The 25,875-nt window shown below is 40.7% G+C and overlaps 1 protein-coding gene across 4 annotated transcripts in view; it reads right to left on the bottom strand.

The window, feature by feature from the left end:
* Positions 1-25,875, bottom strand: part of LOC117412451 (connector enhancer of kinase suppressor of ras 2-like) — a 111,447-nt gene that overhangs the window by 29,567 nt on the left and 56,005 nt on the right. Inside the window, exons 8-14 of one of the 4 annotated variants that reach the window (XM_058989293.1) lie at positions 25,620-25,688; positions 15,915-16,061; positions 7,823-7,953; positions 6,708-6,919; positions 5,451-5,537; positions 2,605-2,649; positions 1,815-2,062 (exon numbers count right to left, since the gene is read on the bottom strand). In XM_058989293.1, the coding sequence (XP_058845276.1) occupies positions 1,815-2,062; positions 2,605-2,649; positions 5,451-5,537; positions 6,708-6,919; positions 7,823-7,953; positions 15,915-16,061; positions 25,620-25,688 (939 nt within the window). The remainder of the gene's footprint in view (positions 1-1,814; positions 2,063-2,604; positions 2,650-5,450; positions 5,538-6,707; positions 6,920-7,822; positions 7,954-15,914; positions 16,062-25,619; positions 25,689-25,875) is intronic. The other 3 variants (XM_058989294.1, XM_058989295.1, XM_058989296.1) reach the window with 3 other exon arrangements.

Raw genomic sequence — 25,875 nt, 5'->3', positions numbered from 1 at the left:
TCATGTGATGTGAGAGTTGCACTGTTGCACCAGAAATTGAACAATCCACCAGCGTTTGCATGACAGTGGGTGCACGTCAAGCAGGTGCCACAGTAGGAAGGACAGTCATATTGGTATGCTGCTGAAAGACATTGCACATGAGAGAGTATCAGCAATGGTGTGCCCTGTAAATAGTTAGCGATGGACAGAGGGAAAAGGCAGTAAGAGAGGCTTGTCTGTGGTCGGGGTAAGTGGTTGCCCAACCAGATATTAGGAATGGGAAGTACAGTATGTATAGAATAGAATAGTAGTATTCACTTGTGGCTCTTTCAGTCCATTTCAATCCAGGATCTGGATCTACAATAAAGACCAGGTTGTAAAAACGTTCTGGACGGCTTCATTCGATTCCACTTGCATGGTAGTGTACTGGCGTGCTGAACTGAAGAGATGTATACAGAGCAGACCCTTTAACCCTGCTTTCTGAGAAGCACAGTGTTCCCACACTGGATTGGGGAAGTGAAGATAAAACTCACATTGTGTTGGAAGCCAATGCGGTTGGCACAGTGCTGGGGTTACCCGCTCAGTGCACGAGAATCTCAGTGCCAGTCTGGTTGCTATCTGCTCTCTGAAAGCTGTAATCACCCAATCAGGTGCCAGCAAGGAGCTTTCCGGCATTTCTCAGTGGGCTGACAGATAAAAACGGTAATTTCAAGGACATCCAACTGCGAGGAGTCAGGAAAGAATATAACAATAAAAAGAGGGATTCCTGGCTTACATACTGTAGAGTACGCACTGCTGAAACGACCTTCCTCTCCCGTTCATTGACATGACAGCTCTTGCTGGAAGTCCTTGTTCACACTATAATACCCAGCACACCGAACCTATAGCCGATAATGTATAATGTACGAACATAGGAAACAATTGCAATACAGAAGAGCATACCGGCTGGTGTGCACAGGCAAGCAGCGCTGTTTCAGATGCCCTGCAATCTCAGTGGACTCCAGGTGACCTGGTGAAGAACTGGAATGAGCGGTTCGGTTTCTTTTGCTGAAGTGGTTTTATATATATATATACACCCAGCCCTCGTTATATTGCCCCTCGCTATCTTGCGGATTCAGATATATCGCAGTCTTGGAGTTGGCTCCCCATTTTTACAGTCTAACTGCGCATGTCTTAGCTGCAATATAATTCATTTAGAATTACTGTTCGTTTTATTTCGTCCTGCACATCACAAACAAAAATATACGAAACAATTAAAAACAAAGCATTAATATTGTACTGTTATCACTTGTGGCAGCAATGCACTAGCAAAAGTCACAAGGCAGTGACATCAGCTCCCTAGCAACAAGCCTCCTATGTTGGGAATGGATTATTTCAATGCAGCGTGTTTGTGCATTTGAGGAAGGAGCAGAAGGCTCATGAAATTAATTAGAGACTTAAGTTGATGAAAAGCAGTTACCCTCCACAGTACGAATTAAAACTGTGTGTTGCTTTTTATATGAAAAATGAGAAAAGGATTTATATTGGACCCTGATGCCCCCGATAAAACGAGGGAGTGGTTGTACAGTATTTGTTAGCCTATTTGTTTTTCTATGGGTCTCTCTCTGTATTGCGGCCCTCGATACATAGCGGATTTATATTTGACCCCGATAACCGCAATATATCGAGTAGGTGGTGATACCGAAGCTTAATTGTTAATGGAATTGTTATGCTATGTTATATGTTTCCTAATGGGTCCTAATGAAGTGTCCATGCCCTGTAGGTGACATCCATTTGACACAGGCTAGCTCAGTCTGTGGACTCCAGCATGTTAAAGTCAAAGTGAGGGCACTTACGTGGTAGAGGGGGACAGTGTTGCTCTCGGGCAGAGGGAAGGACAGCAGCTCTGACTGGGACGAGTCCAGCCGCACAGTGGATGTCAGCAGGGAGGGGCTGATGGGATAGCTGGGGCTGCTGGGGTTCTTGCCCTTCTTCCGGGAGCGCCGGCCCGTGTCCCGCTTACACTCACGCTGGGTCTCCGGCTCCTCCTGAATCACCAGGATCTTGTCGTCACTCAGGTAACGAAGGAGAGAGTTCTCAGAGTCTGAAAAAATAAAGAAGAGGAGGCTATCACCATGCTTCCCTTCCCTGTGCTCAGACCAGAGACACAAGCAGGTGCAAATCACTAGCTGGAATAAGGAGTTTTGCAAAATGATGTAGCGTTTATGTAGAATAAGCAAAGAAGTTTACTGCAGTATACTATGGTAATAGCACAGCAAAGCGTATTAAAGCAAGACAAACTGTGGTAAATGCATAGCATAAGCATGAGGAAATTAAATATTATTAGACTTAGTAGGAAAATGAATGATTCAGATATATTAAGCTACAAACACCACTGCTTTGTTTGTGCACATCATTTTACCTGCTGTTGTAATAATATTAACTAATGTTTGATTTAGCATTTAAAAGGCTGTACTTTATACTTGCAAATGCAAGTATAAGATGTCACAGGTCCTTAAATAAAATATGGTGCTGGAGTAGTTGCCCATTTAAAACCAAACAAATAATAAGGGTAATGTAACAGTTTGGATTTTCTCTGCTCACATTCTGTTAGTAATGCGTCTCAGTAAAAAATGAAATAAGTACTTCTCATTTTTCTGCAGCCATCACAAGGCAGTCTCTGTCGCTTAGCTTTGATCAAAAGAGAGAAATGTAATTTGGTAAGACACAGAATTTGTCAACCAGGCTAAGATAGTTTCACTTAGATTTCTTGATTAAGTGTTTTAATTTTGGATAAACTTACCAGCAACAAATATTTCCATGCTGTACATTTCACATTTGCAAAGAATTTACAGTAGCTTGAAACCAAAGGGACTATGGTTCCATTCTCAGACAAGAGTAAAGATTCCTGTCTGAAAACAAAGTACGACTTCATGGAGAAATGTCTCGCGCTGAATATGACACTTGTCAAAATCTTCTGCCTGAATAAGAGTTTATTGTACACACATTTAACAGTAAGGGCAGATTTAGATTTTGTAAAGGGTAACAAATCCACTGAAATTAAAAACAGACAACACAAAAAGACAGCACACACGCACACACACGCTATACAAAATGCTATTTAATGACGCATCCTTTCACTGCTCTGTCGGTCATTAAAACAAAACGTCTAACAGATTCAGTGAGAGCCGGCGTGTCTCAGGAGGGTGTCAGTTTCTCGCAGCCCTGATAAGCTGCATCGTGCCGTCTGAGAGGAGAGGGGGGAGCTGAGACCGCCTCCGCTTTCCCCAGTCGTAGGCGGCAGCTATATTTAGTAACACAGAGGGGGAGTACAACCTGATTGAACCGGCACACCCAAAAGGAATCACTTTCTTTAATGCTATTCATGGGTTTCAGAGATTTTTTTTGCTGCTGACTCGCTTCTGCGGTGTGAATACAAATCACTATGCATTGCAGCTGGGTGAGGGTGTGATCACTTCACTGCTCAGCTCTGATTCTTGGGTTTGGGAATATCAGTATTTTGGTGTGGGTTTTTCTTTTTTTTTATAATCATTTTTCGTGTATAGAGTATATGTTTTTATGTTGTTGGATTTGTATGCATTTATGTACCTGTAGGTACCGTGCTTCACATTTTGCCGTCATTCATCAAGGCCAGTCTTTTGTTGTAGCGGGTGTATGTATTCATGTCTTTGTGTGCGTTTACATTTTTCAACTCTTCTGTTTTTGGTTGTGAGTGGGTGGTTGTGTCTGTACTTGAGTGATTGTCTGTGCCACTGTGTTTTTGTGCAAAGCCTTTGTACATGCTGTTATGACGTGTCACAAACAGGGCCTTCCACACAGAGCTGTTTGTCTGAAGACTGCAATGTGCACACTTAACTTTTCCAAGAGGGATTTTATTTTTTAACAGAGAAAGTGTAAAAACAAAACCCACGAGTCAAGACACGGGTTGAAAATGTCTCCCTCCTACAGCAACAGAGAGAGAGAGAGAGAGAGAGAGAGAGAGAGAGAGAGAGAGAGAGAGAGAGAGAGAGAGAGAGAGAGAGAGAGAGAGAGAGAGAAAGAGAGAGAGAGAGAGAGAGAGAGCAAAAGGGAGAGTCAGGGCCAAGGGCTAGTCTGAAAAAACAACATGGAAGCTTCTCTCATGGCGACATTCTCTCTAGAATGTAATTGAATCTGACAAGTGAAATCCTGCACTTTTCATGTTCCCCTCAGTATAGTGTGTACTCCACTGGATTGATTTAGTTGCAATCAGTCTGTATCCAGTGTGTTATTCTCTCATAATGTGTGGGGGCACCTCGTACATTGCCTTCTATTACAGTAAAGTTAAAAAAAAAACTATTTATGCCATTATAGTTTATAAACCCGAAATAAAACTGGATATAGTTCCATGGTACTGCTTTTGATTACCAGAGATGGTTCACGCTATTGTGATACCATTGATAAGAACATGTTACTTCTGTGGTACAATTCTACCATTGGCTAATCCCATTGCAGCTGCCCTAATGCTAATATTGCCCTTTAGTACAAAACATCTTTAAAAGTTTAAATATCAGTCTCTTCTGTGAATCTTTCCAAGGGTTCTGTGTTTCACACCATCCCCCTCTATTTTCAACAAAAGTAACAACATGTTCTTAATATGTGATAGCCCATAAAGCCTTGATATTTTATATAATGGCTGCTTTTTTAGGTTAATTGTGATTGAATATCATAAACCACACAACATGACCTTATGTTCTGGTCTGGGGCATGTAGTAATAACATCAAAAATAAAGGTTCATTTCATTCAGACTGGTACCTTTGCGGTCCTGAACTTCCTCTTCGGAGGACAGGAGGGTTTATTTCATAAATAAACGACAATATTTATCCCAAAACTCAAATACAAAATATTTGTATAGTATTGAGACCATAGACATCAGAAATGGTATTCTGATTTAGAAATTTTACAATCAAAAGAAGAAAAAAAAAAACTTGTAGAAACACTTTACTACCTGGCTTCACTTTCTCCTCTCTGCCTGAGATCACCCAGATCACTTGGGAGGCAGCCCATTTTCACAGAAGTGTTTGTTACATACAGCTGGTGTTTCCAATTGTTTGATCCAACCCCAATCTATTTATTAATCAGATATCCCCTCCACTAGTTTGTAAGAAGTAAATCATTCATCTTGAATACTGTCTAAGAAAAAAAGAGTTATGTTGTCTGTCTGTTTCAATCCCACGCTGTTTAGTAGACAGATCTATGCGCTGGATAGCAGATGAACCAAAAGATGATAGACAGCAAAGAGATGGATAGATACGTTTCTATACAGCTGGATAATAAGTCTCTCCCTTTCGCAACATAACAGTACCCATAAACAAAAAAAAGCTCCTTGCTAGATGCTGACAAATATGCAATTTACAGGAAGTGTTATATGTAAATCTACTGAATACCATCTTCAGAAAGTGTGCGGAGTTCGCCGCTTTTGGAACATACCACTCAGAGTGCAGACACCCACCTCTGCTCCCCCTCTTGTACATGTTGGGCTCCTTGGTCTCTCCTATCCAGCTGTACTCCGTTGGCATGGAAACCGGCCTTAGGTCACCTGAAAAAAAGCCCAAGGACCAATTACTCGCCTCCTGAGAAGAGTGGGGCCACTCTGTAGCAGCACATCTGATTAATACACATCAGATAAGCAAAGCATGGCCCTGTGAAGTAATTACTTTGATGTAATCTTTCCATAACTAATTCCACAGCCTGCTATTAGAATACCCTCGGCTGCAGCAGACAGTGTTTTATCTTTACTAACATGCGCACTCATTTCCAGAGAGGATAGGTTCTTATTACTGGGTAGGAACATAACAACACGTTAGCAACAGACAAATTCCATTAGTCCCAACAAGAAGCTGCTTCTTTTGTTTGTCAGGGAGGTGAAGTTATTTATCGCAGTCCTATGAGCATACAGGCACATTTTCAAAGCACGGATTGGTTTGGTGTTTCTAAACAATAGCCCAGCATGCTTTTATCTAATTTTCTGGAGCATTCTGTTTATATAACAAGTACAGTATATGGAAAAGACAGTAGGTTTAAACCTAAATTTAAGCTTTACTTTCCTTAGATTCCTGACTGGAGTAAGTGCCATGAAAATATAATGCTATGTTTTGTTATTTAATTACAATTAAATTACAATTACAGCCCTATCTCGCTCTTGATAAAACCTCAGTTTAATCTCATGCTCCCTCCACTCAGTCTCTCACTTGAAATGGAAAATCACACATTCACCAGGTGCTCCAAAGCCATTCACTAAAGCTCTACTTGTTGTCAGAGAGTTCCTGATGTCACAAATTACTTTATAATACTAGGAGATGTACTTTAAAGGGCTTTCCTTGAAGAAAAGAAGAAAAAAAGAAAAAGAAAAAGAAAAAAAAGAAAAAGAAAAAGAAAAAGAAAAAGAAGAAGAAGAAGAAGAAGAACAACAACAACAACAACAACAGCAACGTTTGCATTAAGTACTAGTACAAATACTGTTCAGTTAGATTAGTTAAATACTTTGGTGAATTTACATCACCTAATGTTTTAAAAATAGACTTGTTTAGATTCTGCAGCGTGACATAATGATGCGCATGAATGGGAAATCCTAATATAGAAAGTGCCAGCTTGTTTAGGAGTTTAGAATGAAAAGCTTAATTGACATGCATGTCCTGACATCCTCCCAATTTAAAAGCATCCAGTTGTGAAATAGGGAGCAGTAAAGTGGCAGAGGAGCGCGCCATACCGTGAGTGGGCGTCCTCTCTCGTCTCCGCACACCCGTCGATCTCCCCCGCTCATAGTCTGGCCCCACCGAGACGCCCTCCCCCTCCATCAGTGTGTAGTATTTCCCACTCTCGTGGTCCAGGAAGTAGCTGGGAGATTCCGAGCCCTTCATCCCGGACTTTCCCATTCCGTACTTGCTGATGTCATCACAGGACATGATGCCCATCTCTTCCCTGGACAAACAAAACGTACAGGTGCAGTTTGAGTAAACGTGGGCATTGAATTATGTGGTCTAGTTGATGTATTTTGGATCAGTATGGTAGGTGTTTATAGGATTTCATATGCATCTTCATATTTTTGCATCTTCCTGGTGTTTTGGCCTCATGGACAGTGTGAAAAACAGTATTAAAGTCTACTTTCAACTTTAAATACTTTCAAAAACATGTTCTTTTTATGCTCAGTTTAGTCACATAAAAATACACAAAACTAAATTTACCATGCTTAATCATTTTTAGGATTTATTCAGAAGAGATGCTTGGCTGGAGCATTGAAACAATTTGAATAAGTTTATGCTCAAATCGACAGCTTTTAAAAAAAATCTTATTCACAGTATGCAGTGCAGTGACTTTGACAGCATACAAACAGCTGCAGTTTTCAGCTTTCATTCTGTCTTTCTGTGAATGGTGTCCTGTGGATTGCATTTCAGTCAAGTGATGTGCAGGAATGTTAGGGACGGTGACCTCAATGTGGCAGGAGATGGTTTTAGTCACCTTCTGCTACACTATTCTTCAACTTAGGCTGAACTTGTATCTCCCGCCCCCAGAGGCCTCTGTTCAATAGTGAAGCAAGCACAGAATCATATAATAACCGTGACCTAATATGACCACAGTACTTCCTAGCGGACAAAAACAGCCTCTTTTTCAGCTCTGCTCTTCTAATAGAAAAAACACAGAAATGCAGTTTGGTATACATAATAAATTGCTTTTCCCTTCTACCTAATTATTTAAAACAAAAACTTTAACTGACAGAGAGGGCATTATCTAATGTGAAAAGGTCACTTTTCAGCAAAGACAGGCAACACTCCACTTTAGGGCATCTAATGAAAAACAGGCCCAACAGAACGTGGTTTGGCTTACCTGGGTCCATAAAGCCCTGAGACAGGAGACAGGATAAAAACGTCATGCATATTAGAGCTGTCCATCTTCGAAGACATGCCCATTGTGTTGGGTGGGGTGGTTGAGCAGCTGTTAGGGCTGGTAGGGATGGGCTGTGGAGAGAATGGTACTCATGGTCATTTAAAGAGGTATCGGGTGACCAGATCAATGCAGCTCTGGCACCAGGAAGCCATAGACTGAAAAGATCATTTTTGTAAGTGTTAGTAACCAGCACTATGGCAACCGATTCCATGTTACTAAGTCAGTGGTATCCAAGAATATCTTTTTACACCTTAGCAACCAGGACTCTGGCAACACCTAATACAGGCTTCCTGGTTTCCATGGGCCAGTGTGCTAAATCCAGTTCAATTTTATAGAAGTTAAAAACCTTTTCTTTTAAGCATTTAAGCACTGTAAAAAAAAAAAAGTTAGAAATATGCTTTTCTAGCCAGCTGCCCGCTAAGTACTAAAAGCGCTTATACCAAAGTCATTTTTTCTGGTATATACTGTTTCAGAAGTCTGACTGGTTACTTTATCGGTTACTAGGATACCTGGCTGGTTCCACTACTATTTTAACCAATCATTGATAAGAACCAGTTGGTGTGAACCTGTGTGTAGACCAGGGAACCAGAGAACAGATAGAGGTTCATGACAACCAGGAACAGATGATAACCAGGGGAAGGTTCCTAGCAACCTATGCACAGCAACCAGATCAAAGAGGAAAATTGTCAACATACTCACTAAATAGCGAGTCCAGTGGGGTTAAGAGTGTCAAAGCAACAATTATTTCAAAGTAATCTATTTTCAAGTGACCAACAGTAAACTGACAACGAAAATATGTTGCAAAACTAGCAAATGCAACTGATTCGTTACGTAAATGTGACCTTTTCTGAAACATAACTCAAGGGCTACCACCGTGGAAACTGGAATATATTTCCTTCGACGAGTTTACATCTTGCACAGGACTCACTGCAATTCATTGCAGAGATGACGTGGTTCTAAGGAAACTTATGAAAGTAAAAAAAAGGATAAAAGAAAGGTAAGATATATAAAATATAAGTTTTAGTTTGTTTGATCACGGCAGGTTTTATGTTAAATAACACTATCAGATTGTCAATAATTGTGTAAACAAGGGAAACCGTGGGACCGCATTGTTTTGTGTTGAGTAATTAACACGTTTTATTCCATTTAATTAATACCTAACAACTTCAAGTTTCAAAAGGGTAATTACTCCTCATTTTCCCTCACATGTAGTCCATAGGTAGGGGAAACCAAGGCATATAGAGACTATTACTGTATATAAATATTCATTCTTCGAAGTTTAGCCAAACCTGTGCTAGATTTCCATCTTAGGTCCTAAGTCTAAGAAGTAGGATCCATGGTAGCAAATTGTCTATCCCAAGCCTGAACAATGGAAATATTGTACAACTTTAGCTATACAGAAAGAAATAAGCAATTTTGGAAATTATTTTGGTCAGTTTTCTTAGAGCAACTGGCTGGTCTGTGCATGGTCTCCTCAACTCACACATCTCCGAAAATGACATTCCCAGCTTCAAGATGCTTCAGATATTTTCACCACTGTGTATGTATACGAATGACATCACTTCTGGGAAAAGAAGACCCTTGAAAACTGAATAGTGGTGAGATATACACAGCAGCAAACCTCACAATCTGACAAGTACCTACTGCAGTAAACTAAACAACTCTGTATCAGAAGAGGACAATAGGAACTGCAGTCTTAAGACTCATTCCTAAGTGCAGGAAATATGGTCCTAGGTTATCAGTTAATACTGAATGGGGCATATGGATACTGAAACTGAGCAACCCCTTTCCGACTGTATGTACAGAAATACCATCTCTACACAGACCTTCTGTTTATTAAGCCAGTGTGAATGTGCTTCTATATATACCGGTTACATAAAGACATTGCTTTGTCTTTTTTCTATGATATACAGCACTTCAGTTGAATTCCCATATAAAAAAAAAACAACTGCAGTTTAAACTTGAGCAAATTACAAAAGACCTATATAAAACTTTACCATGGTACATTTGCAAGGTCATTTTGCTTCACTTTTCTATGCTTTTATCATGATGCACCACAGTAAACTTTAGAAAGGGAATGTAGACATGAACTGTAATATACAGATTTTATCAGGATCATTGCAATATCGATATTTCAGTTACCCTGGCACTTTAATTATCTTGAATTGCATTGTCTATGACCATTGGTCACTGTAAAATACGACCATTGCTTTTTATCTAGGAGGCACATAATTAAATAAGCAGGGAGCCTGGAAGCCATCATATCACAGCAGATGCTGTGTGGGAGCTACCACTACTGCTGTCCACAATATACTAAAAGCACACTCTAAAGTTTACTGTATAGTTTCCCATGCTTTTGCAATAATTACACTATGAAAATGTGTCTTTCCATACTTTCCCATGCTTTCCTTTTACAAAGTAATGCAGTGGAAATACAGCTCTATTCTGTACAGCAGTAGTACCACATGGCCGTAGTATTCATGCAGTACTATTGCATTGTACAGCACCCAAAATACTGCACTGTATTTATTACAGTAATACTGCAGTTTATTGCAGTAAGGGTTACAATGGGACAGGATCAAAAGGACTGTGTGGCTAAATTATTGTTTGTTACAAGTACAGTGCCTTGCGAAAGTATTCGGCCCCCTTGAACTTTGCGACCTTTTGCCACATTTCAGGCTTCAAACATAAAGATATGAAACTGTAATTTTTTGTGAAGAATCAACAACAAGTGGGACACAATCATGAAGTGGAATGAAATTTATTGGATATTTCAAACTTTTTTAACAAATAAAAAACTGAAAAATTGGGCGTGCAAAATTATTCAGCCCCTTTACTTTCAGTGCAGCAAACTCTCTCCAGAAGTTCAGTGAGGATCTCTGAATGATCCAATGTTGACCTAAATGACTAATGATGATAAATAGAATCCACCTGTGTGTAATCAAGTCTCCATATAAATGCACCTGCACTGTGATAGTCTCAGAGGTCCGTTTAAAGCGCAGAGAGCATCATGAAGAACAAGGAACACACCAGGCAGGTCCGAGATACTGTTGTGGAGAAGTTTAAAGCTGGATTTGGATACAAAAAGATTTCCCAAGCTTTAAACATCCCAAGGAGCACTGTGCAAGCGATAATATTGAAATGGAAGGAGTATCAGACCACTGCAAATCTACCAAGACCTGGCCGTCCCTCTAAACTTTCAGCTCATACAAGGAGAAGACTGATCAGAGATGCAGCCAAGAGGCCCATGATCACTCTGGATGAACTGCAGAGATCTACAGCTGAGGTGGGAGACTCTGTCCATAGGACAACAATCAGTCGTATACTGCACAAATCTGGCCTTTATGGAAGAGTGGCAAGAAGAAAGCCATTTCTTAAAGATATCCATAAAAAGTGTCGTTTACAGTTTGCCACAAGCCACCTGGGAGACACACCAAACATGTGGAAGAAGGTGCTCTGGTCAGATGAAACCAAAATCGAACTTTTTGGCAACAATGCAAAACGTTATGTTTTGCGTAAAAGCAACACAGCTCATCACCCTGAACACACCATCCCCACTGTCAAACATGGTGGTGGCAGCATCATGGTTTGGGCCTGCTTTTCTTCAGCAGGGACAGGGAAGATGGTTAAAATTGATGGGAAGATGGATGGAGCCAAATACAGGACCATTCTGGAAGAAAACCTGATGGAGTCTGAAAAAGACCTGAGACTGGGACGGAGATTTGTCTTCCAACAAGACAATGATCCAAAACATAAAGCAAAATCTACAATGGAATGGTTCACAAATAAACATATCCAGGTGTTAGAATGGCCAAGTCAAAGTCCAGACCTGAATCCAATCGAGAATCTGTGGAAAGAACTGAAAACTGCTGTTCACAAATGCTCTCCATCCAACCTCACTGAGCTCGAGCTGTTTTGCAAGGAGGAATGGGCAAAAATTTCAGTCTCTCGATGTGCAAAACTGATAGAGACATACCCCAAGCGACTTACAGCTGTAATCGCAGCAAAAGGTGGCGCTACAAAGTATTAACTTAAGGGGGCTGAATAATTTTGCACGCCCAATTTTTCAGTTTTTTATTTGTTAAAAAAGTTTGAAATATCCAATAAATTTCGTTCCACTTCATGATTGTGTCCCACTTGTTGTTGATTCTTCACAAAAAATTACAGTTTCATATCTTTATGTTTGAAGCCTGAAATGTGGCAAAAGGTCGCAAAGTTCAAGGGGGCCGAATACTTTCGCAAGGCACTGTAACTCTCACAAAAAAGGGTACAAATTGTAATTGCGAAGATCTTGATAAAGCTGGTCAAATATGTGAAAAAAACAGAAAAAAAAAATTCAAATAACCCCCATAACCCAACACTTACTGTCCCCGTGTCATTATTCTTTTAAACAATTAGCTCTGCCATAGTTTTGCCTGTTTCATTAATTTAGCAATCGTTCGCAAACGGGAAAAAAAAGAAAGCACTCCCAGCCCCAGCTTCACATGATTATGACATCTAACAACTGAAAACAGTAATTTGCTAATTATCACAGCCGCCTTCGCTGCCTTTGTCACTACCTCAGCCCTGACACGAGTTACAAAACTCTGACAATAAGATTACAGACTTAACGTGCAAACAAGTCTGCAGAACAAAGACCAGGCGGGATTGTAATTGTATCAGGTTAAGGCTGCATTTAACGTGACACAAAGCAAAGAGCAGCAATGAGGAATTTCAATATTATATCAGAAAGGCTTTGGCAGCTACAGGCCTACTGATAATACCACCACCCCCTTCTGTGCTACTCTGCAGGGAGAGGGCCCTCCGTTCTGGGATTAAGTGTAGCTTTTAGCAGGCTTACACCACTGGGAAGGGCCTGTCTACTCTTGATCTTAATATCTTACATTCCTGGGGTGCCACGCAGGAGAGCATCAGGACTGAGGAGCTACACTACCCTGAGTTTGCACAGGACGGTAACTGCTTGAGTGTCACTATCATCTCCCCTATGGGGCTATTGAGCAGGGAAGCTAACCTTTTAAACCCTCCCTTGCTGAATGCTCTTCAATATCAATTTAGTAGCATTGCAGAAGTTCTCTACTTGGGGACCATGGTAACTAAGTTACAATACAACAGAATGACAGACTTGTAGAATGGAACTACAGTGGGTACCATTCTGGACATATCAATGCTATTACAATAGTATGAATCTATATTGCAGGAGGTCCCCGGTTCAAATCCCACCTCAGCCACTGACTAATTGTGTGACCCTGAGCAAGTCACTTAACCTCCTTGTGCTCCGTCTTTCGGGTGAGGCGTAATTGTAAGTGACTGCAGCTGATGCATAGCTCACACACCCTAGTCTCTGTAAGTCGCCTTGAATAAAGACGTCTGCTAAATAAACAAATAATAATAATAATATTTGGTCCACTGTGCAATATTTGTTCCAAATCAATTTTGTTGCAGGCAAAGCTACGGTCTGCTTGAACTAGGGTTTGTTCAGAGGAATGTCCTGGTATTATATTGGTATACAAATTAATATTTCCCTAACTGTTCCAAACTGCAAGGGTCTATATATAGGGCATTACTGCTACAGCCATCCATCTCCACCGTTCTGTGCTTTGAGTTTCTATGGTGCTTATACTGTACTAATACGAGTGCCTATCTCCACTCTGCTGAATATAGATAAGATTGTATTGCTGGGAGTGTTTGATTCCTCTCCAGTAGTAAAGCTATTGCACTGAATATACAGTTAATAGGTCATACTGCTGAACATTCAGAAGCTCTCCTACCTATATAGCTTATGAGGATTTGTGTTACAGTTCTAATGTATAGTATACCCAAATAAGAAATACAATACAATGCTGTATTAAATGGATCTGCTAAAAATATTAGTACAAAACATACTTTAATACAATAAATATACAAATATACAATACTAAGTATAATAGTCCCGCCCAAAATACCAGAACATATTCATAAACTAATGTCTTATAATATTGTAAAGACTATAAATGATCTATCTAGCTATCAATCAATCAAATATTTTATGTACATAGCTATACATGGATACAGGTGAACATTATAAATATACATATAGTACATGTTAAAATACAATCCAATTACCCCTTAAAAATCCCCCCTCTCTCTCTTTCTCTCTTTATGCCATTTTAAATTCAGTACGATACATACAGTACACTTTATATTCAGAGCACATATGGATTTTTCTGTTGATGCTTCAAATAATATAACAAGAGAATGCTTTGCAACATCAAGGCAGGCACGCTGCATGAAAATGAATTAGCTCGATTCCCTTCTAAAAATAGCAGCTGTGTAATCCAGGGCTCCCTCAGCAATCAGCCAGGCTGCTGCATTCAGAAAAGCTGCTTACTGGCCGCTGGAAGCAGAGACAACCCCGCCGTGACGACACCGCCGCAATGACAGCGATTGGGGGCCGAGGGCAGCGGAGTCCATTTGTGTGGACAGAACGTGGTCCAGACGAGATGCCTGGGTTCATCTTACCGGGATGGGAGATAGAGGAGGTGTATGTGGGAGTAAAACAGGGCTGGATAAATTGGAAGGAGAGGGAGATAACTCCAATCCACAGGCAATGATGTGGAAGATAATTATTCTAATCACTGGGATTTCATTTCTTGAGGGGGTGGGGGTGATGCTTCTACCCACTCTTACAGCTCAGGAGGGGCCAAGGGACAAAGAGGAAGTCAAGGAAATCAAGACATGCTCCCCACCACCGACAGAGGAACCATGTGTGTGTTCTTTTTATTTTTAATGATCCAAACAGAAAGAGATCTAAATTTTACAGCACTGCATTAATCCTGCTGGTGTTTTTTTTCCCCTGGAGTCATTTATTGATCTGCTATTTAACATTACTAGATCCCTTTAGATCCACTAGTTTTTAGATTGATAAAGTAGATCTAATATTGAAACAATTCTATTGTGTTTGTCTTGACCAGTTCCGGCACTTCTGAGGTGGCACAGAGGACATTCACCCCTCATTCCCCCCCAAACTATATAGAAATATGTACAAAGTTATAAAATATTGATACTGATGTTTTGCAGGGGGCAAATGCTTGCAAATATTTAGGACCCCTTTTTATGGACGAGGAGTGTAGTATGTTTTTAGCAGATTTTGGGATACCTTTACGTTGCCCCCTTGGGCATGCTAAAATGCCACAGTAATCTACAGTATCTTTTAAAATTGTGTACAGTTTTGTAGGACGCAAAATATTGCGCCCAGCCTAACGTATTTCTACTTAACATGGCTGTGGTGGTGCAAGATAAGTTTCCATAGATTTCGGCAAGGTGTTTTTTAACCTCTCCTCTTTTAGCTAACAATCAGTCTCTTCAGGTCAGCTTGCCATACACTTGGGCTCTGTGCAATTCAGACGTCCATGGAGTGATGCTGAAACTGAAGTCTTCTTCCTGGGTGCTCAAACGGCCAAGTGATGTGAGTGGGATCCTGTCTTGATCTCCCAGGATGTGAACTGAAAGGGTGGCACGATGGTGCACAGAACTTTATTTGCATTTCAGTAAGTATAAAATCGCCACCTGCCTGCTGAATAAAACACAGGGGAGAGGGGTTTCACACTCATCTGCTCAGGAATCACAAACAAACTGACCAAACACAGGCTTTATAAAATCAAATGCCCTTGTTCTGTGCTCCAGAGGGGCGCCCGTTCAGCTTACGATCTGGAAGTTGGACAGTGCTTGGCTGGTTCAGCACCCAGGAGTGTGCCAGGAAGAATGCTACTTGCAGTCTCAGCAACACTTACTGGCCTGGAACAGACAGACTACAAGCTGAAAGAGGAGGGGTTTAATACAGGGCCCTCAACACAGTAACTAGACGTTGCACCCCAACACGCTGCAGAGCTCCTGTAAAACACACAGTTCAGTCTATCCATTTTGTGAGACCTAATAAAAAGAAAGCTGGAAGAACTACATAACTCTCTGATCAATATGCATGTATCTGTGTGTCTGTGTGTGGTGGTTTGAGGTGGTCGGGGGGGGGGGGTCAGGGGGAGGGGGGAGGGGTTACCTGGAGGGCGAGGGGTTTCCAGCGTACATTCTTGAGCAGGGCGGGGGCTGAGGTCAGCGTGTTCTGGGGTCGCTTCTTTAGTGTGAGGATGACACCATTGGGGTCTTCTCGCAGCGCGTTCACCAGGTTCTTCAGCTGCCAGCCCACCTGGGGAGCAAAGACACAGGCCACAAAACACAGACTAGAATCACGCAGACTGGCTACTGACATCCACCGACCCTCCCCCCTCCGACTGCCGGGCTCCAAACAGAACAAAAACAACACAAGAGACTGATGCAGTTCGGCTACTGACCACAATGACAAACTAGAAACACAAGAACCACAGACTAGAATCACATAGACGTACAATACTGCCCCCCACCCCTATACACAGCATAGCTGTGAAGACAAGTTCATACGGTACAGCTGCTAAAACTACACACTACCTTCAATTCCTCTCCTAGGATTAATGATTTTAAAAATTAAAAGATTTAGTGCATTTCAAATGTATGTTTTTTACACATATTAGGTCTTTCACTTGGCCATAGTTTACCACTATATCAAAGTTCCCAAAAATCTCTCTTTTCTTTTTAGAAAGTTTTATGCAATTAGGATCCCAAGACATTTTTTTTACATTAAATAATATTACATTACACTAGCTACAGCACAGGCAGCTGGCCTGATTAAAAACAAATCCAAGAAGATTATCAATTAAACTACAAACAAATATTTAATAAGGATTCACTTCCGTACAAAAAGCGGGTATTCCAGGTTTCCCAGGATGCTTAGAACACAACAGTGTGATCTGGCAACAAATTCAATCAGCTAAAAGGAAGGAGCTCCATGTGACATTCCTGGATTTGGCTAATGCATATGGTTCAGTGCCACATAAACGTCTTTGGGCAGCATTTGATTTTTTCAGTGTACCAATGACAATAACACATTCAGTGAAAGCCTACTTTAGAGATTTGCAATTTAGTTTTTCAACTTCAGAATTCAGCACTACATGGCAATGCCTAGAAGTTGGAATAAGGGCAGGATGCACTATTTCTCCATTGGCTTTTACCATGGCAATGGAAGTAATTATTAGGACATCAAAATGGGTAGTGGGAGGAGAGTGCTTGGCTTCTGGAATGCGACTACCACCAATTCGAGCATACATGGATAACATGACAAGCATGACTACAACAGTAGGCTGCACTAATCGGTTATTGGGCAAATCAACCAATAACACTGAATGGGCATGAATGCAATTCAAGCCCACTAAATCAAAGAGCATCTCTATAATTAAAGGCAAAGTAGTAGATAAAAGGTTCTACATTAATGGTGAGGCAACAACAAATGTCTGAGAAGCCAGTGAAAAGTCTTGGGAGATCGTACGACAGGGATCTAAAGGACACAGTTTGTGTGGGAGAAGTTAGACAACAAGCAGTGAAAGGGTTGAAGAGAATAGACAGCAGCGCTTTACAGGGCAAACTAAAACTCTGGTGCTTTCAGTTTGGTCTACTGCCGAGGCTGCTGTGGCCACTGACTGTGTACGAGGTTTCTTTGACAACAGTAGAGAATCTGGAAGCTTTAATCAGTTCATAAGTCAGGAAATGGTTGGGAGTTCCACTCTGCCTCAGCAGAGTGACACTTTATGGTAAAGGAATACTGCAGCTACCAGTCTCGGCTCTAACCAAGGAGTTTAAGTGCGCCAAGGTCCGACTGGAAATTATATTAGTAGAGTCATGCGACAAATGCGTAAGGGAGGCAACAACTGTGTTGATAAACTGGAAGAAAATGGGCGGCAAAGAAAGCTGTGGAAGATACAAAGGCTGGACTTCAAATCGGTGATATCATGAGGTAAGTACAGCATGGAAAAGGGGATCTTGGTCTCAGTTTAGCTCCTCCTACATGGCACAAGGCAGCCCCAGCTCAAAGGAGGAAACATTGGAAGACAAGCGTAACATGACCAATAAGTTGCCACTAGTTCCATCAAAACATTACACACAAAAGACAACATTCCTCCGCCCAGGATAGCAACCGCCAAGAAAAGGTGTTAAAACCAAGCCTCGCCCAGGACAACTGGAAGCTGCTGGCAGATGTTGGTCAACGGCTTATTTTTCCACCTGAGATTGCCACCACTAAACTTCGACCAGATATTGTCTTGTGGTCTGGATCAGCACGCCTTATTCACCTGGTAGAGTTAACAGTGCCATGGGAGGATGCTGTAGATGAGGTGTATGAGAGGAAGAAACTGTGGTATGCTCAACTAGCCGCTGAAGCGGAACAGCGAGGATGGAGAGTCTGGGTTTACCCAGTGGAGGTGGGTTGTCGAGGATTTGTGGCACACTCTAAAACCTGGTTTCTCAGACATGTCGGATTCAGTGGCCAAGAGTTGCGTTGCACAGTGAAGAACTTATCTGAAGCAGCAGAGAGGAGCAACAACTGGCTGTGGTTGAGACGGAAAGATTCTGGTTGGGGATCTCAGCACAATAGAAAGAAAGCAATGCTGATTTACGGGTAAGTAAGCTGGGTTAAGCTGAGTGGGGGATGGAGTGGAGTGATGCTGGGACACCAGAATCACCGTCAAGCCCTCTTGAAGTGTTGTGGGCTAGTCAACGAAACACCGAGGATGGAAGGTGCCCACTTGAAGACCCCAGAGATGTACCCTACTTAGCTCAATCCAGACAGTTGTCATGCTGATGCGCTGGGGAGACAGCACTGTGGTTGATCCCCAGAGCCAGCATCGCAGCCGTTGTGTGTGCTGATGCACTGGGGAGGCAAAATAAGATGATCCTTGGAGCCAGCATTACACTTCAGCCTTACACTTCAACACCAGGCAGAAGGATATCTACAACATCAGATGGAAGGAAACTGTAAAGCTACATCTTGCTTGGTGCTTATCTTGGCGAGAGCTGAGTTCAAATCAGCATGAAGCTTTAACATCTACTCTCATGTAATGGAAATCACATTCTGTGAATCTCCACAAAGCTCCTGGTAAAGGGAGAGTGAGAAGGAGAAAAGCAGAGAGGGAGAAAAAGGTGGAGTGTCGTGACCAAAACACAGTGGAACAGCTCTTTCTGAAGTGAAGAAAATCCCCCAAGGTCCCCATTATTTCTAAGAGTAAATGAATTATGCAGGAGTCTACAGTTCCTTTTTTTCTGATTGTATAATGTATGTATGAATGCTGTTTTATTTGCGGAATAATTAAAACCAGCCTAATTATTTTCTTCTGCACACTGCAGGGATTTACAGAAACAAAAAAAGCTTCATCAACCTCCTGCTTTTTTCACTCTCGTTTCCCAATTATTGAGTGCAAAATGACTTTTACAACTTTGATATCCTTTGCCACAGACACACAGTAATGTAGTACGGAGAACAGTCTTCTCCCAGAACATTCCCAATTTGTCTAATATAATCCTGCTGTAAATGGTAAAATTAATCCCATAGGATGTGTCTCATGAGATCCGACTTACTCAGATTTTGTGTGTTGATAGAGCATTGTCAGGAGACACAACATTCAAGTTTCATTAATAATCCAAAATTCAAATAAACACACTAATCAGCTGACTGCTTCATGATTAATTGGATCAAATATATGCACTTTCATTTAAAAGTAAGGGCATTCTTCAATTAATGACAATACAAATCTGTCCAGAATAAAAAGATTGCTAAGTTTTATAGTTTATATGAGCGTATGAGTCTAAAACAGCAATATCGAAAGGACCGGTACTCTATATTGTGTAGTGTAACTATGTCAGTTTTAGGGAAAACATTTTAAAAAGTTTGGTAACTACTGGTGTAAAAGAGTTTCACAAACCTCAAAGTAAGCCCTATACATCAAACATACCATATAATTATACATCATTATAATAACTCATAAGCGATAGCTGATAATAAAATATGGGGGAATCCCCTTATACTATATTTATATTGGACAATAATTGGGAAAATGGTTGGAATAAGCATTTTCATATAGTCTATGTACTTATCTAATAATCTAGATGTAAGATACATTATACTGTATGGTAATTTAAAAAAATGTTTATTGTATTATAAAGTCCTCTGTACAAACAAATATTGTTTTTTTTTTTTAAATGTGTGAAAAAATAAATAATAAAACATATATTCACTAAGTGTGTTAAAAAAATGTTAAACTATTTACAAAGCTAATTTTGCACTTACAAAGATTTTAGAAAGCCAGTCTCTCTCTATAGTTTTAAGCTTTATAAATGCTTTGTAATATAGCCTGCTGTGTAAAAAAAAAACAGTACACAGATGAATAGATTTATGTTATGTATGGTAGATTTGCCAGGACCACACTGCATATTGCTAAATCAACAGAAAGTGCCTACCTTGTTTTATTAAATAGCTTCCCAATCCCTCAGTAACAGGTACTCTGTATGCAACAGACGCTGTAAAGAAGCATCAAACAGCATTTGTCTGTTCCACAAATGAATGAACCGTGGAAGGTTTCCAGGTTCTTTACTGCCGGTGAAGCGGAACTGGTTGCTAAATTCACATGATGTAAGGGAATAGGAGGTGATGAGAAACAAATACCAAAAAAAAACAAAAAACACCTGACTTAATCAGTTTGTGAGATACAGAGGACAGACAAACGGGCGTACGGAACACTTCCTTTTAGGATACTGAACCTTGCTAAGGAAGTTCACAGGTAAAAAAGTGTTACTATAACAGCCACTTCTGACTATAGGATATTACAGGAAGGAGATCGTATTTTAGGAAAATGTAATCCAACCCTCGCATATGGGGACGACTGAGAGCTTATCACCACGCTGTGGGATTAAGGAAGGTGGCGTCCAAAGTCACCCACCCCTTTTCAGATAACCATGCGGCGAGCTGCTAATTATCCACTCCACATACTGGAAGGTGGGGAAACTCATTATTCAAAACCAAAAGCTGCAATTACCCCGACAGTTCATTTGAATTCAGCAGCACCGAGGAGAACTGTACGGTTGCTGCCGGACCCAGGCAGCTGAAATAAGTGTTTCAAAATGTTATTATTCCAACTAATGTTCTTCCTTATAAGTGATAATCACCAGGGGCAGAGCTGCTGCTGTGCTGGACCTCTGAGTATGCGCTGCAGACAAACGTGAACACCTGTGTCGCTCTAGAACTTTAAGGTTAGCCGTGAATTCTGGGCCAAGCAGACTAAAAGAGTAAGTAGCGGGGTTCTGAAAAATATGCTACTGTTTAAATAATGTACCTGTATTTTTTCTTTTCATTGTTAACATCCTGACAACTTTTTGCACTTCTAAATTTAAAGCCTGTTTCAAAGCTCTTCAAAATGTCTGCTCTAGTGCACTGATAGTGTCAGGATTATTGGCCACACTGTGAAACAGGTAACACAGCAATAACGATCCATGATGTGGTACGGAAAAGAAAAGTCAGAGCACTTGTTATGTGTTTTTCCTGCAGTGATTTAAAGGACAGCTCTTAAACCCCAGTGCACTAGAGGGGCCACTTAGAAAAGCGCTTTGACACAGATTTTAAAGCTATAAGTGTAAAAGGTTGTCATGATGCTATTTAAACAGTTGTAGCATCATGTGGGGACGTGGAACGCTATACTTTTTGGAACCCAGCTACTTACTCTTTCAGGAAAGTTTAGCACCTCACTCAAACTCAGATGTGATATATCTCAACTCAACTATCCTCCCAGATAATATTGTCTGATAGCTGTTTCCTTTTTTTTAACAATAGATAGTTGCTGCATTTTCTCTTATCTCACATAGAAATCAATATTAAAAGCCACGATTTGCTCTTCATCTCATTGATTAAACTGGATAGATTATTATTTTGCTTGGATGACAAATTACAAACAACTTGATGAGCTACTTAAAATTTCAGTTTACTCACATGCGACAAAAAAACTGAAGCAACTTCATAGCTTGTGGCAAACATAATGCTACATTAAAGTCAATCCTATCCTATCATTACTAGTTCCTCTTCCAAGAAGTGGAAGGGTGTAGAATAGAAGAGTGTGTCTCTGAAACCCTGCCCTGTTTCCAGGGTTTAAGTACAGATTAAAGGTGTCAAGTACAGTATTCAATCTAAGGTAACGTGGAGCAGAATTTGAAGCAGGCATAAAAAAAAGGATAGTCTGATTGCTTGTTTGTTAACTGATTCTGTTGTTATTGGAATGGAATGAACCCTAAACTAGTGTCATAATCCAGGCTCATTTGCACCAGTGGTTTTTACCCTCTTCTCACTTCTAGGTGTCAGAATCCATCTCACACCACTGCCTTTTACACTTAAAAACCAGATTTCGCTACCTGCTGTGAAAGCCAGCCACACACTGCAGTTTCTCTTTATATGTCTCAAAGGAGAAATAACTTGAAACCGTCAATATTAAAAATGTAATTTATCTTAAAACAAGATCAATTATTAAACCCTAATTCAACACTACCCCCCCCCACCCCCGCCTTTTCCGTAATCCCTAAAACCACTCATCTGAATCCATTTTTATAAAATAGGCATACATAATAAAGTACCTCCCTCATCAGCACAGGAGAGCATGCTTTTTGTTGGAACGCAGCTGCCAGTACCACTTCTCTGCTCCCCTGAACACTTACTAACACAGATCATTGAATGGGGGATTTATCCTCTCTTTATATTTGGAGATGATGGCTTTCCCTTGCTAAGAGAAAGCAAACATCTCTCAAACACAAAGCCAAAATCCTGCATATAAATAAACACGAAAATAAGAGCCTGTTTATCTGCAGTAAAGACTGTTGTTAGATCACACAGCTATATCCCTCAATGATTTTTTTTTTTTGTTCACGGTCAGCGATCGCTGGGGTGAAATTGAGGGTTTCAGACTATGAGTACTGAGGAATATTAATCCATCACTTGGCAGGTAGAAATGTATTCCGATGGCAATCATCACAAACAACAACAGCAGATGGGTTTTCAGAAATGCTCAATAGTGCATGTGCGGAACGAGAATGAAAACTGGTTTGGGTTTGTGCACAGCTAAGGTAGAGCGTCTTTATTGTGATCACTATGATCAGAGCGATTGCTAATTGGTGGATGTGATAGCATGGGGAATACGTGTCAGAAGGCACTGTCATTTCTACAGGCACACGTCCCCTATAAGGAAAACATTTTCTGACAGGCTTCATCTCAGCTAAAACTGCTTACTTATTGGAAAGGACTCCATACTGTGAATGCTTCGAGACTCGTTGAATACTTTCTCAGACATTTGAAATGAAGACGAGGCAGAGTGGTATGAGTTGATGGTCTGTGTTGAGCTATTAGCATGTACAGAAAGTACTGTAAATGCTGCTTCTGTTTGGGAGGAGTGAAGTTCAACTCCAGACTGACCCATCTTAATTCATTTATTAGGACTAAAAAGTTATACAAAATATTTTGATATTGGGACATGGAAATTATAACACAAATGCATCTAACTTTAATTGGTGCTCATTTGCAAATGTCAAGATGTTGTACTACAGCATGGTGACACTCTTCAGACGTCTTGCCCCAGCTAAATGCACCATTCCCATTACACCTCCTCCTAACCCCCCCCCCCACCACTCCAAAACAGGCTGCCTGCATGGGCACATGTGGCCATACTGACCGCATCCCAATTTGTGGAAGAAGAAGCTCTATAGTCACATGGAGCCTTTACTGGAAATGATAACGGATATAAAATGTTTTATTGATTTGAATCAGCCTGTGTTATCTGATGCAGTGATGGTCCATTAGCCGAAGCAATATGGGGCACTTTTTTCATTTCACAAGCTTAAGTGAACCACGGGTAACATACACCTTCCTTCTCAATGTATTTCCCATCAGCGTAATTTAAGAGGTTGATGCCCTAGCAGAATTCATAATCTCCAAAAAGCATCTAAGGATCAGAGGCACACTTCTCTTAAGTAACACATCAGTGAGCTTGGCTCTCATCATATGGGGGGGGGGGGGGGGGGAGGGGGTAGGATTCCTTAAAATGGAATAGAAGAGGTAATCAATCATTTATTTATTATAATTGTTTTGCTAAGAAACACCTCAGTGATGTGAACACATCTCCTTTCCGCTAGTGTCTTGGGAGACATTACTGTAACTGCAGGCTCCATGCAAATGATGTAGAGACTCGTACAAAGAGGCAGTTTAAATTGCAATATGTTTAAAACAAACATATGCAAACACATGCTGTAATAATAATACTTAATAACAAACCCCATAAGGGAGCTAATGTGCTTTTCTAAATCCACCAACAGCTCATAAGTCATCAAAAATTTACTGACCTAATATTTGCAGTGTTATGTGATGGAAACTCTGAGCAAAATGTAACCCTTTACTTGGAGCTGTGATCTAATAGAGTGGTCGGGGGACTGTTTTGGTTAGTGGATGATAAAGACCAAAGGCTTCAGTGGCTTCATATTAGGTACACAGCTGTATTCTATGATTCTATCAGTCAAGTACCAGTGTGGTTGTTGCTTGCTTTCTTTGCAAGTAAAACAATTCCACCCTTCAAATCACAGAATAGTTTAATAAATGACCCATTACAAATAGCCTAAGTGACTTTCAGAACCTTATACATTACCACCTGAATCTTACAGTATCTAAATATGACAAATGTAATCTTATTATGTTCAACAAACAACCTCTGTGTGTTATCAAAGTTGACGTTTCACTAAGACGTACAAAGATTTACATGTAAATCATCTCGGACCTTAATTCCAAGATTCACTTTATGTAGATTCACCCGCACATATCTGCCTTCCAATCATAACAACAGAACATCATTGATTAATGCTCATTCGCTGCTGTGCAGGCATCATTTCTCAGAGCTCTATGAACATCCAAGATAGTGGACAACACAGTAATGTCTTTCCACAATCACAGTTACTGCAGCCACATTGGAAGTAGTGCCTTCTGGGAAGTGTAGTCCATTAGGGAGAAACCTGCAATAAATCACTCTGGGACGCATATGAAAAAAAAAAAAAATAGCAAACGACAATGATGTTACCTCACAACTAGACCGCATCATTTATATCAGCCCTCCCAAAGGACTGTTTATGGAGTGGCAGTCTGTCACTGGTAATGCAGTTTAAACAGATTGGCTTTGGCAGTGCAATATAAATGAGATCTGGCTCAGGAATATTTGTATATTTCAAAGCAGAAGCAAACTATGCTATTCTTTTTATCCATTTTACACCTATAACAGAATATTCTGAACTTAAACAAACAGCAGTACAACCAAAACACACAGATCCCAAACAATAGCACTGGGGGTTTCAGGATTTTACAGTAAAAGAAAAAAAAAACTCTTGCCATCTTAGGGAGCTGCTCAGAATCAAAACTGATGGGAAAAAATGAGCAACATAGGTTTTGATTTCAAATTGATTATTTCAGACCAACATTTTATTTTTTGATGTAGGTTTTTTTTTGTGATTTGGTGATGCAGGGGCATTCAGGACACATTTCTGGATCTGTTGGGATTGGTCAACTCTTGTGCATCCAAGTTTGCATCACCCTAACTAATATTGAAGCCATTTCAGTCACACTTCCCCCTCGTAGAGAAATAAGGCATTTGTGTAGTAGTAGTTTCCAGATGTAATCAGGGCACAGCCAGTATTCCCTAACACAGTGTGAGCGCGTAAGAAATTCCAGTCTGGGTGACTGCGGGCACGCAGCAGCTTTGAGGATATTTGGGCAGCATGATCCCACAGCCTCTTTGACTAGAAAAGGCTGAAATTACCCAGCAGCACCACTCACCACAGTTTGGTGGTTGACTTGGATGACCTCATCCCCAGCGTGGATCTTTTTGCACAGGTCTGCGGGAGACTGAGAAAAGAGAAACACCATCTTAGCACTATACAGCCAGCGGCAAGTCATGTACAGTCTCAGCAGTTTAAAGGCAGCCCTGGCTTTCAATGCAACGACCTGATATATACTCTATAGCAGGGCTACTCAACCCTGGTCCTTGAGGGGCGCTGTCCCGTCTGGTTTTTGTTCCAACTGTATATTAAAT

This window comes from Acipenser ruthenus, chromosome 16 (assembly GCF_902713425.1).
Source record: "Acipenser ruthenus chromosome 16, fAciRut3.2 maternal haplotype, whole genome shotgun sequence".
In the NCBI taxonomy this organism is placed as follows: domain Eukaryota; kingdom Metazoa; phylum Chordata; class Actinopteri; order Acipenseriformes; family Acipenseridae; genus Acipenser; species Acipenser ruthenus.
The sequence above is the reverse complement of the archived record's forward strand: the minus strand, read 5'-3'. Positions and strand labels throughout refer to the sequence as shown.